The sequence below is a fragment of the Bos javanicus genome, chromosome 22, assembly GCF_032452875.1.
Source record: "Bos javanicus breed banteng chromosome 22, ARS-OSU_banteng_1.0, whole genome shotgun sequence".
Classification (NCBI taxonomy): domain Eukaryota; kingdom Metazoa; phylum Chordata; class Mammalia; order Artiodactyla; family Bovidae; genus Bos; species Bos javanicus.
The window spans coordinates 7,951,502-7,964,314 of NC_083889.1; the positions used below are offsets into that span (position 1 = coordinate 7,951,502).

Here is a 12,813-nt window from a genome sequence, read left to right on the forward strand (position 1 = left end):
ACTGGAAGAAACACAAGCTGGAATCAAGATTGCTGGGAGAAATATCAATAACCTCAGATATGCAGATGACACCACCCTTATGACAGAAAGTGAAGAGGAACTCAAAAGCCTCTTGATGAAAGTGAAAGTGGAGAGTGAAAAAGTTGGCTTAAAGCTCAACATTCAGAAAACGAAGATCATGGCATCCGGTCCCACCACTTCATAGGAAATAGATGGGGAAACAGTGGAAACAGTGTCAGACTTTATTTTTCTGGGCTCCAAAATCACTACAGATGGTGACTGCAGCCATGAAATTAAAAGACGCTTACTCTTTGGAAGGAAAGTTATGACCAACCTAGATAGCATATTCAAAAGCAGAGACGTTACTTTGCCAACAAAGGTTCGTCTAGTCAAGGCTATGGTTTTTCCTGCGGTCATGTATGGATGTGAGAGTTGGACTGTGAAAAAGGCTGAGCGCCGAAGAATTGATGCCTTTGAACTGTGGTGTTGGAGAAGACTCTTGAGAGTCCCTTGGACTGCAAGGAGATCCAACCAGTCCATTCTGAAGGAGATCAGCCCTGGGATTTCTTTGGAAGGAATGATGCTAAAGCTGAAACTCCAGTACTGTGGCCACCTCATGCGAAGAGTTGACTCATTGGGAAAGACTCTGATGCTGGGAGGGATTGGGGGCAGGAGGAGAAGGGGAACACTGAGGATGAGATGGCTGGAATGGCATCACTGACTCGATGGACGTGAGTCTGAGTGAACTCCGGGAGTTGGTGATGGACAGGGAGGCCTGGCGTGCTGTGATTCATGGGGTCTCAAAGAGTCGGACACAACTGAGCGACTGATCTGATCTGATTGATTAAAAAGGAAATAATACAGATAGGGACAGTTACTCACATACTTCCGTTGAAAGGAGAGGCAGTAAAAATAAAGGCATATATTGGCAGAATTGAGTGGTATACTGAACATGAAGCTGACAAAAGATAATTTGAAAATAAGGATGATGGTACACTGTGAGGCATTAACTGAATCCATAAAAGAAATCACAAACATCTGAGGCTATCCTTAAATACATTTCTATATAATAGGACCCAATCCACTCATTGAAGCACTCCAGAAGGCACACAAAGGTCACTTCGGTTGAAAAGGCAAGTCCAGCCCAGTCTGCCACCTAACTTCTATACACAAGTGTGACAGCGGCGCAGCACTCTGGACTGCAGACACACCACAAGTGCTGGTCGGAGCGTGGCCAGCAGCCCAGGGCCAGTCTACAAACATCTTGTGGTCAAGACAGTGAGTGTTTCTAAAACACGGTTTGGAAACAATATGACCAAAGTAAATTTTACATTTGTTGACTCTCACAATAAAAATTGAGCCTTGTATTTTTTTTCATTTCATTTCACTATAATTTATTTGTACTGTATTTTATAAAATACTGGTGTGCAATAGACAAGCAATGAAAAAACTGGTCCCTTACCACAGATAAGACTGAAAAGTGGTGCTGCAAATTATGTTGCAAATTATTAATATGTTACAAAAAAGTAAAAGATACAGTAAAAAAAAATTGAAATAAGAAGTAAAAATCTATTAGATGTATATTCGATAATTTTTTTGCTTTTGTGTTTGTCTCAAAGGAAACATATTTATTTAAATAGGCTTCCAGACCACCTGACCTGCCTCTTGAGAAATCTGTATGCAGGTCAGGAAGCAACAGTTAGAACTGGACACAGAACAACAGACTGGTTCCAATTAGGAAAAATAGTACATCAAGGCTGTATATTGTCACCCTGCTTATTTAATTTACATGCAGAGTACATCATGAGAAACGCTGGGCTGGAAGAAACACAAGCTGGAATCAAGATTGCCAGGAGATTTATCAATCACCTCAGATATGCAGATGACACCACCCTTATGGCAGAAAGTGAAGAGGAACTAAAGAGCCTCTTGATGAAAGTGCAAGAGGAGAGTGAAAAAGTTGGCTTAAAGCTCAACATTCAGAAAACGAAGATCATGGCATCTGGTCCCATCACTTCATGAGAAATAGATGGGGAAACAGTGGAAACAGTGGAAACAGTGTCAAATTTTATTTTTTTGTGCTCCAAAATCACTGAAGATGGTGACTGCAGCCATGAAATTAAAAGACCTTACTCCTTGGAAGGAAAGTTATGACCAACTTAGATAGTATATTGAAAAGCAAAGATACTACTTTGCCAACAAAGGTCCATCTAGTCAAAGCTATGGTTTTTCCAGTGGTCATGTATGGATGTGAGAGCTGGACTGTGAAGAAAGCTGAGGGCCAAAGAATTGATGCTTCTGAACTGTGGTGTTGGAGAAGACTCTTGAGAGTCCCTTGGACTGCAAGGAGATACAACCAGTCCATCAGTCCTGGGTGTTCACTGGAAGGACTGACACTGAAGCTGAAACTCCAATACTTTTGCCACCTCATGCAAACAAAAAGTTGACTGATTGGAAAAGACCCTGATGCTGGGAGGGATTGGGGGCAGGAGGAGAAGGGGACAACAGAGGATGAGATGGCTGGATGGCATCACTGACTCGATGGACATGAGTTTGAGTGAACTCCGGGAGTTGGTGATGGACAGGGAGGCCTGGAGGTGTGCTGTGATTCATGGGGTTGCAAAAAGTCAGACACAACTGAGCAACTGAACTGAACTGAACTGAAAATCTTTCATGTCTCAGCAAATTAAAATACTAAGTAGTAGATCTCTGAATTGTATACAATTACATTTGTGCATTTACAGAGAACTAATTCTGTTAAACAAAAACTATGAAAAAGTCAGTATGTGAAACACTAAAATAATTTGTAAATAAAATGAACTTACCCATTGCTACATAGGACTTAAATCGTGTTGATAATCTGTCCACAAAGGCACTTAAAATTTCCAATCCCATTAATGAGACCTACAGACAGAAAGAAATTTTAATGAATACAAATTACAGATGTATAACAATATGTAACTGCGACATAAAGTTCTTCATCTATTACCACTGAAATATTCAGGGTAAACAGTCATGAGCTTAGGGCACGCTATTCTTAAATGGCCAATAACAATAATAATATGCAAATGCAGGAAGATAGTGATATAGCCTATTTGGCAAAATATTAATAACTGCTGAATTAGGTAAAGGGTACACAGGAGTTCACGGACTATATCTGCAAGTTTCCTGTAATGTTGAAATGTTTCTTAAATGAAACATTTAAGCAAAAACAGCACATTTCATTACAGAGGAATTCCAGCTTCTGTCTAGGATGAAGAAACTGGAAACAATGATCACTCCCACTGTAAACAAGAAAAAGCCAAATAATCTACAAAACCGTAACTATTCTTGAATCCATTTAGAAAGCTATGGTTGTAGAATCATCATCTAGCTTGAAATCTTAAGGAAAGACAGATGCCAAGGAGAGATGAGACATAAGCAGTAGGTCACATGTGGAAGAGGACATAAGATGAAGCCACAGTACAAGTGGGTAAAAAGAATTCAGGTATATTCAACTCCTTGTTAATACCTGAGTGTGGGTTAGCGTGAAAATACAGAAACCTATTAGCGGCAGACACAAGGAGAGTTCACGTCTACTTGCAGGCTTTCTCCACAAACCTCCACTAGACACTCACAATTAAGACTGAGAACAGGGCGGGAGATCAGAGAAAGTCTCTTGGTAGTTACAAGTCTTGGTAGAAACGAGTAGCTACCTCTACAAGCAAATCACAAACCTTTTCCAGCTCCTTGTCCTATAAGAAACAAAAGTTTGAAGCTACAGATGGAAAGAGAAACACTGTTATCCTCCTGACAGAGGTAAAAACTAACAACTACTAAGAGAAAAGGGAAAAAAAAAAAGCCTTCTACTTCAAGGGCAGGAGCAGGAAACCACACTGGGCTCTCGTGGATAAAGCTCTCCAGGTGAGGAGGGACAGGATTTCTGACAGAGCTTTACCTTAAGGGTCAGGGACAGAGGGTTCCTAAGACTGAAGCTGGGCCAGGAAAACAGAATAGCCCCACTACTCATAAACGAGGCAGCAAGGTAAGAAGAAGCAACCGCAGTTTACCACTGGGGAAAGGAGAAAACCCCTCTCTGAAGTACAAGAAAAAAGAGACAGCCTAAAGTGTATGTAGATGATTTACAAGCTGGAATCAAGACTGCAAGAAGTATCAACAGCCACAGATATATAGATGATACTACTCTAATGGCAAAAAATAAAGAACTAAAAGAGCCTCTTGATGAGGGTGATAGACAAGAGAGAAAAGTCTGTCTTCAAACTCAACATTCAAAAAACTAAGATCATGGCATCTAGTCCCATCATTTCATGGCAAATAGAAGAGGAAAAAGTGGAAGCAGTGACAGATTTTATTTTCTTGGGCTCCAAAAATCACTGTGGATAGTGACTGCAGCCATGAAATTAAAAGATGCTTGCTCCTTGGAAGAAAAGCTATGACAAACCTAGACAGCATATTAAAAAGCAGAGACACCACTTTGCTGAGAAAGGTCCATCTAGTCAAAGCTATGGTTTGTCCAGTAGTCATGTATGGATGTGAGAGTTGGACCATAAAGAAGGCTGAGCGCTGAAAAATCAATGCTTTCGAATCGTGGTGCTGGAGGAGACTCTGGAGAGTCCCTTGGACTGCAAGGATATCCAACCAGGCAATCCTAAAGGAGATCAACCCTGAATATCTACTGGAACAACAGATGCAGAAGCTGAAGCTCTCGTACTTTGGCCACCTGATGTGAAGAGTCAACTCAATGGAAAAGACCCTGATGCTGGGAAAGACTGAAGGCAAAAGAAGGGGGCAGCAGAGGATGAGATGGTTAGATAGCATCATTGACTGAATGAACATGAATGTGAACGAACTCCGGGAGATAGAGGAGGACAGAGGAGCCTGGCACGCTGCAGTCTATGGGGTCACAAAGAGTCAAACACGACTTAGCGACTGAACAACAACAAAGTTGGGGGGTGGGTGCAGAAACAATGAGGACTCAACAATTCCACTCCTAGGTATATACCCAAAGGGATTAAAGCAGGACATAGATGCTTGCCTGCCAATGTCATTATACATCATTCATCACAGCCCAAAGGTAGAAAAGCCCAAATGGCCATCAGATTGGTAAATAAACAAAATGTGGTATATGCATGCAATCAAATACAATTTGGCCATAAACAGTAATGACTGATGGGCTTCATGGTGACTCAGACAGTAAAGAATCTGCCTGCAATGCGGGGGACGAGGGTTGGGAAGATCCCCTGGAGGGCATGGCAACCCACTCCAGTATTCCTGCCTGGAGAATTCCTAGGGACAGGGGAGCCTGGCGAGCTACAGTCCATGGAGGTGCAAAGGGTCGGACCTGACTGAGCGACTAAGCACACAGCAGGGTGATGACCAACACAAGCTACAACATGGACAGACCTTGAAAACATTCTGAGGAGTGAAAAAGCCAGACACAAATGGTTACATGTTGTGTGATTCAACTTCTCAGAAATGTCCAGAACAAACAAATCCAAACAGAGAGAAAGTAGATGAGTAGTGCTTAGGGCTAGTGGATGTAGGGGGTAGGGAGGTAACAGCTAAATGGTACAGGGGTTTTTTTTGAGGTAATGAAAATGCTCCAAAATCGACTGTGCTGACAGTCATGCATACCTGCAAATACACTAAAAAACAATGAGGTGTGCATCTGAAACGAGGGAACCGTGTAACATGTGAATTACATCAATAAAGCTATTAAAAACTTAACTGGAAGTGCACAGTCACACTCATACACAAAATTTCATAGATGATGAAAGCAATATCTGAAATCAGCAGGAAAAACACACACTCTTAGTAAGAACTCACTTAGGAATCTATCCTGAAGATACACCAGCAAAATTATGAGAAGACACAAAAAGACTAATGCAAGAGACTGGAAACTACCCAAACGTTCATCAGTATGAGACAGATTCAAAAATTATGGTCCATCCACACTACTGAGTACTATGACACTTTAAAAATAAAACTGAGGGCTACCGAACTTTTGCTTTACAATGAACTCCAAGATACATTAAGTGAAAAAAGCAAGTTGGAGAGACACATATTTAATATATATTTAAAAATGGGACTACAGGTCGGGGGTGGAAGGGAGGCTCAACAGCAAGGGAATATATGTATACTTAGAGCTGATTCACGTAGTAGAAAGTAACACAATGTTGTAAAGCAATTTTCCTCCAATTAAAAAATTTTAATTAAAAGAAATTTTAAAGGAGGGCTACAAATATTAAGGGATATAGTTATGAATGTTTAAAAAATAACAACAATGGAAAGATAATCAGAAAAAAAAAATTTTATGGCTGGGAATAGGGTATAAGTCACAGACAAAGAAAACAGACTACTTTGAATATACCTTCTTTGCAGCAATAACTAATTTCATTGAAAATGAAATAAAATAAGTAAAAATAATGGGATGTTAGTCACTCAGTCATGTCCAACTCTTTGAGACCCCATGAACTCTGTAGCCCACCCAGGCTCCTCTGTCCACGGAATTCTCCAGCCAAGAATCCTGGAGTGGGTTGCCATTGCTTTCTCTAGGGATCTTCTCGACCCAGGGATCAACCCTAGGTCTCCCACACTGCAGGTAGATTCTTAACCATCTGAGCCACCAGGAAGCCCAAGTAAACTGCAATGTATACTCAATTAACAGCATAACCACACAGAAGACTATTCCAAGTGACTAAAATAAAGCAATTTGACTGTCCCTCTCTAGTGGGATATACCCTAAAGACAAAAACAAAACTCTGCCAAAGAGAAACTGTCAATGTTATTTAGAATTTCTGTTGATAAAAGGAGATATAGATGGAAGATATATAAAAATAGCAAAAACTGCAGTCTTGAATCTGAATATCAGTATGAACTGAAGAAATATTATTCTTTAAAATTAAAAAATCTAGAAACAAAGATCAAATGAGTAACAATAAGTTCCATGAGCACCTACGTTGTAGTTTCCACATACCATTTCCCACAAAAAGGAACCAAGTAGCTGATTCCAGGGCAGGAGCAGGAATATGATCTCATGATACTGGAGAGCAAAGACTACCAAAGATTCTTAGGGTCATCTGATAGAACAGTTTGGATATTAGTAAGAATAATAACTGGGAACTTCCCTGAAGATTCAGTGGTTAAGACTCCACCCTTCCACTGTAGGGGACATGGGTTCAATCCCTGGTTAAGGAACTTGAAATGTATTAGACATATTTAAATGCAAGACTTCGTATGATAATAAAAACTATCTGGCCAACACTGAAGCATGCTAGTTACTTTTACCTCATTATTTTCACAATTAGTAAATAAAGAAAGAAATTATACAAACTATACAAAAGGAATGAAACAAGGTTCAGAATTTAGAGTTCCAGAATATCACAATCACTGACAGTAATGCCACTTGTAAAGTCTGAACCACCAGCAACCACACACCAGTAGTGGTCTGAATTGGCAGTGGTAACATTTACAGCAACATGGACTGGGGCAGCCATCTGACTAGCATTATGTCTCCCTGGGTAATCAGGCTGGCACATTTATACACTGAAACATTTTATCTCATTGTAACTATATGTAATTTTCCTTTATAGTACAGTGAGAACATACTGGGGATTTTTAAAAATGATGTGTATTGAGTATTATCTATAAACTTTATTTCAGGATTGTAAGGGGGAGCATTAAAAGAGGGTGCTGGCAGCTTCCCTGGCAGTCTAGTGGTTAAGACACCATACTTTCATTGCAGGAGGCATGCGTTTGATCCCTGGTCAGGGAACTAAGATCCCACATGCCACATGGCACAGCCAAAAAAAAAAAAAAGAGGGGGCACTAAATTGGACAGGGTTCACAATCACTACCCTACAGAACTCTCATACACACATACAGGTGACAATGCAAAAGAACAATGTGAATAGTAAAAAGTTAAAAACCTGGATGTTCTTCCAATGTGGCAGGCAAGCGAAAAAGACAAGATCCATATATACAGACAGACTTCAAACAAAAAAAATAGTATACTGTAAGAAATTGATGGTTTATAAGATATACAATCAAGGTTTTGCTAACACTGGAAGGTGGCATCATCCTTCAGATGGTAAAAGAGCTGTGATTTTGTATTACAAGAAAAGACTTGAAATCCTAGCATGTTACTAGCCCAGCACTACACAGTTATAATATAAATGCTATTTAGTGTTCTTCCCATTTTGAGAGTCTACTTATTACATTTACAGACAGACAAAATAAAAAAGAGTAGAGATGACAAGTGATAGGATGTTGAAGAGGTTTACCAAAGTACAGAAAAGGAAAGGAAAATTCTAATGTCCCTTGGTTCAAGTACTCTACCAATTTACCAGGTCTAGGACCTAAGCCAAAATACTGACATCTTTTCTACACAATGAGGAAACAGTACTGGCTTTCTAAGGCCACCTTAAAGATGAAATGAGATAATGGAAACAAAGCACAGAGACAATGCGTGGTACTCACGAAGGGCTCTTTAAATGGTGGTAATCATATTTAACTACATTTTACAAGGAACATTTTACAAGGTTTATTGCTATAACACCATTTTTAAATTTGGTTTTTCCAGTGGTCATGTATGGATGTGAGAGTTGGACTGTGAAGAAAAGCTGAGTGCTGAAGAATTGATGCTTTTGAACTGTGGTGTTAGAGAAGACTCTTGAGAGTCCCTTGGACTACAAGGAGATCCAACCAGCCCATTCTGAAGCAGATCAGTCCTGGGTGTTCTTTGGAAGGACTGATGCTGAAGCTGAAACTCCAGTTTCCGCTTTTTGGCCACCTCAAGAGTTGACTCATTGGAAAAAGACTCTGATGCTGGGCGGGATTGGGGGCAGGAAGAGAACAGGACGACAGAGGATGAGATGGCTGGATGGCATCACCGACTCAACGGACATGAGTTCGGGTGAACTTCAGGAGTTAGTGATGGACAGGGAGGCCTGGTGTGCTGTGATTCATGGGGTCGCAAAGAGTCGGACACGACTGAGCAACCGAGCTGAACTGAACTGAAAATCACAGGACTTACCAAAATCAAATGCCAGAGCATATATATTTTATATAATGTACATACCTATCCACACATTTTTAAACCTTCAATTAATGATTTCTCCACTCAGCTGAAGATCCCAACTGCTGGTTTAACATCTCAACTTGGATGTCAAACCACCTTCTCAAACCTAACTTTTTACTTCCTTCACCTGACTTGTTTTCTCAGTCTTCCCCATTTCAGTAAACACTACCCTCTATTAGTGCTTAAGCAATGCAGTGACCCCCAATTCCTCTCTCTCAACCCTCATACTCAATGCCGTTGGCTCTACCATTAAATCACACCCCAATCTCTCACTTCTCAAGTACTGCTACTGTTACCTAACCAGTCTGAGCCACCAACTCTCCGATTCTTTTGCTGCTTTAACTGTCCACTCCTCACAAAGATGGCAACCACTCCAGTACTCTTGCCTAGAAAATTCCATGGACTGAGGAGCCTGGTAGGCTACAGTCCATGGGGTCACAAAGAGCCGGACTCGGCTGAGCAACTTCCCTCACTTCACTCACCTCACAGAGCAGCCAAACCTCTAAGTAAAAACCCTCTAATGATTTAGAATAAAATCCTATACAGCTCTTTCTACCTGCCTCCCCAGTTTCACCTCTTTGAACACCTCAACTCACTTAGAAACTCTAGCCACACTGGCCTACTTTATGTTCCTCAGCAGAACTAAGTTCTCTGCATTTGTGGTTTCCTCTGCCCAAAGGCATTCTTCACTCCTATATTTCTTTCCTAAACGTACTCAAATTTCATCTCACTTCCTTTACATCCCAAACAGTCTCATCTTCGCCTCATTCTTTCACATCAGTTGATTCATAAGCACTTATTACATGGAACAAATCTGTATACCCATCTGCCTTCCTCTTTCTAATAGGATCTCCGTGACAGCAGCAATCTCACTCCCCTCAGTGAGGTCTTCACCGACAACTTAAAATTCACACATCTGCATCCTACCCAATGCTTCTATTCCCTTCACTGCTTTTCTCCAAAGCATTTATCATCATCTAAAACAGAAGAGACTCCAGTTATTTATCTTGTTTATTCCTCAGCCCCCACGAGAATCCAAGCACACAAAGGCAAGGACTTCTGTCGTTTTTTCATTCTTGTATCCCAGTGCCAAGAAGAATATCTGTACATCGTAGGTCCTCATGTAATAATGTTAGTCGCTCGGTTGTGTCCGACTCTTAGTGACCCCGTGAACTATATATATAGCCCACCATGCTCCTCTGTCCATGGGTCTTCAGGCAAGAATAATGGACTGGGTTGCCACCCCCTTCTGTATCTCAAGTGCCCAGAGGAGTGTCTGCACATTGTAGGTCCTTAATTAACACCCAACTGAAGCTGAGAGAATAAGCCTTTCTAGTCTTGTCCATAGGTGGGTTCTCAATATCTGGAAAAATACTTAGCATTAAGTATACGCACGCAAATTCACTGAAGCAATGAATGTTATTAAAGACACTCAAATTGTGAAGTACTAACAAATCCGAAGAAAAACTATTTTGTTCAGCATAATTTGAAATTTAAGTACACTTCTATTTGTGTGTATATTCAAAAAACTGATACACTTTTTTTCAAAAGATTTCAATAGTCATTGTACCTTCAGTAAAAAATGATGACTTAGCTTGGTAACTCAGTATATAAATTTAAAATAAACTAATTAGAATGCCTTCTCCGGAACAATGTCAGAAAAGGTCTTATAGAATTCAGTAGAAAGGAGAGGAATAATGATTCAGGCAGGAGAGATCCAAGTTGATGAATTCATGTCCTTGAGAAGACAAGAGGGCATGGATACACACGCCTTCAATACCCATATGGAGGAACTGGTAGAAGTGAGAAAGGCTCACTTCCATAACAGAAAAGGCAGAGTGACAGGGGCACAAAAGGAAGTCTGTAGCTGAGGTTATGGGAGTTCTCTCCCGATTTCTGAAACTGTCTCAGGCTACAGTGTCTACCGAGGAGCATGGGGAGAGGAGCATGGGGAGAACATGTAGTAGAGATAAGAACTTGAGTCAGGTCCCTGATGGATCTAACTCTGAAGGACCAGTTAAAGGAAAAACAAAGCACTGAGTAGAAGTTCTGGGCAAAGACATCAAAGAAAAAGCAGGATACTGTGGAATCACAGAAGCCAAGAATATGTTTCAGGAGATGGGACTGCTCAACTGTCATTCACTGATGGCACCTCTGAGGAGTGCCGATTCAACCACAGGCAGCATAGGGGTGACATAAGCGTTACCAAAGAGCCAACTTTCTACAGCAGCCTCGGCTACCACACAAAAGCAACTATCTTAAGTGCGTATGCCCTTCCTACAGTGCAAGTAAATTTAGGTCGTGTCTTCCAAAGAAACAAGACTAATCCTCTAAACAGTAATGGTGTATCCTTAAACATTAACTTTTCTCAAAGTTTTCAAAAGTAATACAGAAGCAGTATATAATGGAACACTGAGGTGGTTAATTCTCAAACTGTTTATTATCCTTGTAAAAAGTCAAACCCTTCCAAAACTCTTAAGTTTCATCATTAAATCTGCATAATAATTTTAGAGTTTCCCTTTCTTCTCTATGATGATATTGATTTCAAAGTACAGCCTATTCGCTGTTATAAGTATCTGTTACTAAGAAGAATCACTTCAACCACACGATGCTCGGACCAGCATTTTAAAGCAACACTGCCACCAGAAGACTAGAAAGCAAAGTTACTGCTAAAAACCACAGTACAGGCTGATTACAAAAAGTTTACCTGGTTTCCCAACGTGGCTACATTACAACCTGCCTACTACCGGCTCTTCTGAAACACTCATTCCTTCTTGTACCTCATCTTTTTATTTTTTGCCAGTATCAGCTAACCTGCCATGGCACGGTTTCAAATCCGAGTCAGTCCTTAACTACGGCAAAACAAAATGACACAGAGCGTTCAACTGCTTTGCGTCGACTATAAACGAAAAGCAAATAAATAATGCCATGAAGTCAGACTCTTCACTAGATTTAACGGTAAACTTAATCAGGCACCTTATTACGCTCTAAAGATGCTTTAGACACGAAAAGCACAACCTTTCAGAAACAGAAAATATTATACAAGAAAAAAGAAACCAGGCGATTAAGTAGGATAAAAATACTAATTCAAAAGGATTAACTTGACATCTCTTTTGAACTTAAAATCTGAATCTTCCTGTCCTACGTCTTGCCCTGGGTAGTGTTACACAGGTACGTACGAATGTATAATAAAGGGTCTGCTACACTTTTACGCATGTAAATGATCACTAATTTTTTAAAATAGGTGTTGAAACATAATGCCCTAGTGCCAAGGAACTCCACACGGTGTCACGGAATCACTGAATTTGCCACTGCTCACAATCGTGGAAAAAGTTGGTCTTGGTGGGAAGGTGGGCTCCCGCTAGCTTTCGGAGAGGCAGGCTCGCCGCTGGGGGCAAGTCCAGAGGTGCCCGGGGCCACCCGGGGGCCCACCCGGCCGTCCGAGCACGTCCGGGATTAAAGGGCCGGCGGGAGAGGGCGTGCCCCGCCAGGCCGCGCAGCCGCCGCTTACCCGGTAGTTGCTCGAGCCCACCCAGCCGGTGAGAGCGTCGACCGTCTTGCTCAGACGGGCCAGGTCCTCCTCCAGATCCGGGATGGCGCCCGGCGCGCCGAGGTAGAGCAGCAGCTCCTGTCCGACCTGCAGGCGGCCGCCGACGTCCTTCTGCTGCACCTGGGCGCTGAAGTACTCCATGCTGCGGGGCTCCATGGCCGCGGCCGCCCGCCCGCCCGCCCGC

The 12,813-nt window shown here is 41.5% G+C and overlaps 1 protein-coding gene across 24 annotated transcripts in view; it reads right to left on the minus strand.

Annotated features, from left to right (window-relative positions):
* CLASP2 (cytoplasmic linker associated protein 2) overlaps positions 1-12,785 on the minus strand; it is a 174,674-nt gene extending 161,889 nt beyond the window's left edge. For all 24 annotated transcript variants that reach the window (XM_061395783.1, XM_061395781.1, XM_061395779.1 and 21 more), the window contains exons 1-2: positions 12,591-12,785; positions 2,826-2,904 (exon numbers count right to left, since the gene is read on the minus strand). In XM_061395783.1, coding sequence (XP_061251767.1) covers positions 2,826-2,904; positions 12,591-12,785 — 274 coding nt within the window. The remainder of the gene's footprint in view (positions 1-2,825; positions 2,905-12,590) is intronic.
* Between the last annotated feature and the right edge of the window lie 28 nt (positions 12,786-12,813).